The sequence below is a fragment of the Sylvia atricapilla genome, chromosome 3 (genome assembly GCF_009819655.1).
Source record: "Sylvia atricapilla isolate bSylAtr1 chromosome 3, bSylAtr1.pri, whole genome shotgun sequence".
Lineage (NCBI taxonomy): Eukaryota > Metazoa > Chordata > Aves > Passeriformes > Sylviidae > Sylvia > Sylvia atricapilla.
The window spans coordinates 87,581,584-87,587,640 of NC_089142.1; the positions used below are offsets into that span (position 1 = coordinate 87,581,584).

General features: G+C 56.3%; 1 protein-coding gene across 1 annotated transcript; it reads left to right on the forward strand.

Moving 5' to 3' along the window:
- The first annotated feature begins 413 nt into the window (after nt 1–413).
- SIX2 (SIX homeobox 2) lies at nt 414–4,047 on the forward strand. Its single transcript, XM_066316090.1, has 2 exons — nt 414–1,152; nt 3,716–4,047. Exons 1-2 carry the CDS (start codon nt 593–595, stop codon nt 4,017–4,019), a joined length of 864 nt encoding a protein of 287 aa, XP_066172187.1. The 5' UTR covers nt 414–592; the 3' UTR covers nt 4,020–4,047.
- Nucleotides 4,048–6,057: the final 2,010 nt, after the last annotated feature.

Consider the following 6,057-nt stretch of genomic DNA (forward strand, 5'->3'; position numbering starts at 1 on the left):
GCGCGGATAATCACTTTTCATGCCAGCTTAGAATAATATTATTAAAAAAAAAAAAAAAAAAAAAAAAAAAAAAAAAAAAAAAAAAAGAGAGAGAGAGAGAGAGAGAAAGAAAGGGGGGAAAACTCCGAGAGGGAGAGGAGCGAGTGAGCAGGGCTTTACCACTATATTATGTGGGATCTGGCGGTGGGGGGTGGGGGGGAAGCAGGGAGATCCCAAACCGGCGGCCGAGGGGGGTGGGGGTGTGAGAGCCGCGGCCGCTGCGAGCGCTGCAGATAGGAGACAAAAGAGGCACGAAGTTACTCTCGCAACTTGGACTTACAAAAACGAGGCGGCGGCCGGGGGGAAAAGCCGCCCGCGCTCGGGCTCTCGAGACTTTTTTCGTCGCTCTTAGCATTTTTTCCCCGCATCCCGCGACCGCCCCGGGGCCGGGCGCCGCCGATGGCCGTGGCCTCCCGCGCCCGGCCGTGACGCCCAAGCGGGCCCCGCCGGGCGCCGCCGCCCCGGGGCCGGCCCCGCATGCCGGGCGCTGCCCGCCGCCCCGCGCCGCTCCCCTCTATGCGGCCGTAGGGCGCGCGGCGCGGCACGGCTCACCATGTCGATGCTCCCGACTTTTGGCTTCACCCAAGAGCAAGTGGCCTGCGTCTGCGAGGTGCTCCAGCAAGGCGGCAACATCGAGCGGCTGGGGCGGTTCCTCTGGTCCCTCCCTGCCTGCGAGCACCTCCACAAGAACGAGAGCGTCCTGAAGGCCAAGGCGGTGGTGGCCTTCCACCGGGGCAACTTCCGCGAGCTCTACAAGATCCTGGAGAGCCACCAGTTCTCGGCGCACAACCACCCCAAGCTGCAGCAGCTCTGGCTGAAGGCGCACTACATCGAGGCGGAGAAGCTGCGGGGGCGACCCCTAGGGGCGGTGGGCAAGTACCGGGTGCGCCGCAAGTTCCCGCTGCCCCGCTCCATCTGGGACGGCGAGGAGACCAGCTACTGCTTCAAGGAGAAGAGCCGCAGCGTCCTCCGAGAGTGGTACGCCCACAACCCCTACCCGTCCCCCCGCGAGAAGCGGGAGCTGGCCGAGGCCACCGGCCTCACCACCACCCAGGTCAGCAACTGGTTCAAGAACCGCCGGCAGCGGGACCGCGCCGCCGAGGCCAAGGAAAGGTACGGCTTCCCACGGCTCCCCACGGTTCCCCGCTGCTTCCCGGCGCCCGCGGTCCCCCGACCCCGGTGCTCACCCCGAATCTCTCTGTCTCCCCCGGCCCCGGCTGCGGAAGGCCCGCCGGGACTGGCCGGGCTCTCTGCCTTCGGGGCGCCCAGAGAACCAGAGGCGAGCGAGCTGGGCGCTCGGTGAAGGCGTCCGTCCACCAAAAGTTGCCCCGGGAGAGGCAGCAGGGACGCTTTCCCCGCCGATACCCCACTCCCCTCGCAGCCGGCGCGGCGGCCCCGGCGCAGCCCCTGCTGCCAGGGACGCTCCGCACGGCCTGCGGCGACTCCAGGTTAAGCAGCGTTGCCGCCTCCTCCCCGCAGCAACCCGGCGTGGAGCCCAGCCAGGAGCCGTGGCCGGAGGTGCCCGTGGGGTCCGCGGCCCGCTGGGAGAGGCCGGCGGCGGCGGGGCCCGAGGACAAGGGCTCCGCGCCCCGCGCAGCTCCGAGCGTGTCCTTGAGGGCTGCCCCGGCGCAGAAAGCGGCAGCCGCGGGGGCAGCGGCAATGCGGGGGTCTGGAGGTTGGAAGCAGGTATGTCCTCTGTCCTCGGCTCCTGGAGTGCTGCAGGAGACCTGGACAAGGACTGAATGGAGCAATTTCTTGCCTCGCTCTTGCAGTTCTTACGCGCTACCCAGCAAGGTGCTTATGAACGCACGTCAATAGGTGTATGTTCTTAGGCCCAACATGATTCTGCACCTCTGTGCTTCAAGCTAAGTGGAATGAAGGGACCATTAATCGCCGGGAAGAGGTTAATGCCTACATCCCTGGCTATTCGGGGTGACTTTTCCGTCGCCAGTCCCTGTGCCTTAGGCAGACGAAGCAAAAGGGTCCTCTAGCTCACTGAATTGCCCGATCCGTACAGGCAATCGTATGATCGTATGATCCGTGCGGTTAATTAGCGGATCAGAATCCTGTAAACCCGTGCCTCGGAGGAGAATTCTTTCTATCTTTGGTTTCTCCCAACCGTGTTTCGGAAACAGGCAGCGCCGCGGCCGGGCTGCTGTGCAGCCCGGCAAATTCGGGCACAGATTTGCTCTATTCATTTCCTGAAACCGTGCTAGAGCCTTAATTTTCCTTCAAATCCTCACAAGTGTTGGTTTTACGAGATGTTAGAGATCCTTTTTATTGCTGATAGCAGGGACTCACCTTCAAATATCCAAAGGAAATGAAGGTTACGCTTATTCCATTCCTTTTTTTTTTTTTTTTTTTTTTTTCCGGGGAATCAAATTTTAAAGGTCTCCAGAGACAAATAATATTTTTGACATTGAAAAATACACTCAACCTAATATTACACTCCAGGCGTTGGAAAACAGACCGTTCATGGGATTGCCATCCACTCAGGGAAACCTGTTCAAACAGAGCTTTCTTGTCTATTTTTATTTTTTTGGCGCTAAGTGTCTCCAGCCACATCCTGCAGCTCTTAGTAAGGAAAACCCGCCAGTGCAATAGCTTTACTTCTCTCGACCAAATCCTGCAGGATAGGGCCCCTCTGCCAGACAGTGTGTTACAAAACTTCCGCAGAAGCTTTTAAATAGGCCTGCACTGCCTTCAGTATTTCAGGCAGAACGGTGTCTAAAGTATTTCTACGAGGGCTGTGGAGGCCGAGTAAGCCTGGACGGCAACCCCGACCCTTTCTTGCCACTCACGTTTCCGAAAAAAACCCATATATAGATATATAAATGTATAGATATATCTGCAAGGGCTTGGCCCACCTCCAGGTATTTACCCGGTGATGAATTTCGAAACTATGTCTTGCCTTTCCGAGCCTTTGTCGGCAGGCGCACCGGCGGTGCCGGCTGCCCGGCCGCGGAGCCGTGCGAGGGCCATCCTGCCGCGCCCCGCCGCCCCAGGACGGGACGGAGGAGCAGCGGCGGGCGTGGGGAGCACTTCCCGGAGGGTCGGGGAAAGTAGCGGGTTAACTCTGTTGTCTTTCCTTTTCGTCCATATTGGGCCATGTTTTGAGCTTGAAGCTCAGGGCGAGGGGGAAAAAAAAAAACCTGTCCAGTTACTTAAGCAAAAGACTTTCCCTTCTGATGTGAGCCCGGGAGGCTGTTCTGTTGCACGGAGCCGTCCTGCCTGCAGCTCGCCGGGCTTTGGCCTTTCTCAGGAGAAATCATGGCTGAGCACCTCTTCGGCTCCTAGACCAGTCTTAAAGTTAAAAGGTCGAGGGGTTTTTTTGTTTCTTTTTGTTGGGTTTTTTTTTCTTTTATTATATTGTTTTCCTCCCTTCCGCCCCCCTCCTCACGCTGTGCAAACCCTTTGGATGCAGAAAATTGCGTTTTGGCAAAGTGACACTTTCCGCTGGGTTAGTGGGAGACTATTTACAAGCTTAGCGGACCTTAGACCTGAGTGCCAGATGAAGAGACCTTGGAGGTTGGCAGAGTTTTTAAACTACTGTTTTTGCACTCCCCTCCGCTCGCCGCTCCCCGGAGCCAGGTCCCCGCCGCCCCCGCTCCCGCGGTGGGCACCCCGGAGCCACGGCCGCATGGTGATTCCCCTCCCTCTTTTGTGTTTCCTATAGGGAAAACAACGAGAATTCCAACTCCAACAGCCACAACCCGCTCTCGGCGTCAATGAACGGGAATAAGACAGTTTTGGGGAGCTCAGAGGACGAGAAGACACCATCAGGGACCCCGGATCACACCTCCTCCAGCCCCGCGCTGCTGCTCAGCTCCAACCCCGGGCTGCAGCCCCTGCACGGCCTGGGCCACCCCCAAGGCCCCAGCGCCATCCCCGTGCCCAGTGCCGACCCCATGCACCACCACAGCTTGCAGGACTCCATTCTCAACCCCATGTCATCTAACTTGGTCGATCTGGGCTCTTAAAACCGTGTACACTCCTTTGCCCCAGCCCTCCTTTAATCATTTTTTTTTTTTTTCCTTTTAATCTTACCAGGGACTTTGAAAGCAGTGACAAACACCTTAGTGGATATGTTGTGCCCTTTGGCAGCAGGCTGGCTGCAGGTTTGCAAGGTAGTGGACCCCGCTGTGGGTACCTGATATTGTGAAGAGCTTATAGGTGTTTTCAGGCGTGTAAAGACTGTTGGACAGGAGCCGTGATTTTCACGGCAGGCTGTAAGGCTGATCGGTGTAGCAGCTCATTCCAGCCTTACTTCACAAGTCTCTCAGTAGTGTCACTCTATCGGGCCGGTCTGTGTGAGAAGAGGCACACCGTAATATTTTTATTTTTTGGGGGGGGGTGGGGAAGAAAAGGGAACGCAAGGCTGCTCTTGCCATGCCTGTTTGAAAGTTACACATCGCTCCCGTTATTCTATTGTAGTTATGTATCCGTGGCAGGTGTACGATGTACAATTTCAAGAATACAAAAGTTGTAGTCAAGATATAGCAGCAACACGCGCTCTAGGCAGACTCTGTAACCTTCTTGTAGCTGATGCTATGCAGAGAGACAGCTTCTTTGGCCTTGTCCATGTGGTGCTTTCGCCATTTGCTGGGTGGGAAAGGAAGTAATGGCCCAGCTCCGGCCCGAAGGAAAGCAGAGGTAGGTTTTCCCCTCGGTGTGCAACAAGGGCCGGAGCGGGCTTTAAAATGAAAACAGGAATCGCTGCTCAAGTTTAGACCTAAACGACAGTATCAACCGCAAGTCACTCACCTTAGTTTTCTTTATTGTTTATATTATGTGAATACATTCTTTGGAAAATATTTCTGCTTTTATTTTATAATAAAATTTAGAAATCTAACTCTGCGTGCGGTCGCTTCACTCGCCCGCGGAGTGTTTTCGGGCTCAATCCTGAGCGGAGCAGGGTGGGCGTCCTGGTGGGGACGCCGGGGCAGGCGGTGTGGGGCGGTCCGACCCCGCCACCCTGCCCCGTTTGTCCCGGGCCGGGGAAGGGCTGAGCGCCGGCGGCAGCTGAAGTCGCCCTGCGGGAGGGGAGAGCCAAGGGCACGGGGAAGGACGGGAGGTGCGGGCCCTGAGGGAAGCGGAGATGTCACCCACCTGCTCCCCGAGGGCACGGCCGTGCAGGCTGCGGGCTTTTCTGCCCCGCTGTCAGCCTGCCCCAGCAAAAGGCCGCCCCCTCTCCCCCCACACCTCGCCCCGAGGGCGGGTGGGCAAACCGGGCCAGACCCTGCTCCGGCGCCTGCGGGATGCTGGGAAGGAGATTTCTCTATTCCTCTCCCTTTTCTTTCTTTCTTTTTTAATTTCCTTTCCTGTAAGCACGGGGCGGCTAAAGGGACAGGCAGGTCGCTTGCCAGTTTGCCCCACTGAAAGAGCTCGGGACTCTTGCAGCTTGCTTCCTCGCTGTCCGTCTTTGTCAGAATGTGTTATGAGCTTAAAATGTTCTCAGAACTTGCAAACAGCATTATACCTTCATTTTCGGTCTTTTAAAATCTTCTTTAGAATGATTTTCTTGTGAAAAACAAACCGAGAAAACGATATGACTTCAAGCGGGATAGAAATACGTGTAGATCAGCTAAGATCGTGTCCAGGTTTCAGATGCTGGCTGAAATTTCAATCAGTGGGAGTACTACGCGGGCAGTGTCCTAATTTGATGTAATCTGGGTCCGGATTAGCGCCTCTGTGAGTTGCGGGTGTCCGCTAAAAGCACATTTCTCTGTGGTCCCGTTAAAAGTCTGTAGAAGGATGTCGGTAATGGGGAAGTTTGGTCTCTGGAAAAAAGCTCTCCCTTAGTCGCGGTTATAAATCCAGTTTTCTCCTTATGCTGGGGTGCAGGGGGCAGCAATATTTTATCGCAGAAAATGTGGTACATTCGGGTTTATGTTTCCTCTGCTTCTGCGATTTGGGGTGATTTTTTCAGCAGCAGAGATGATGTGGCCGATGCCTGTGCTGTGGGAGCATACCAGCGTGGCCTTACGTGCATTAGGGTCTAAACAGAAGATCCTGCTA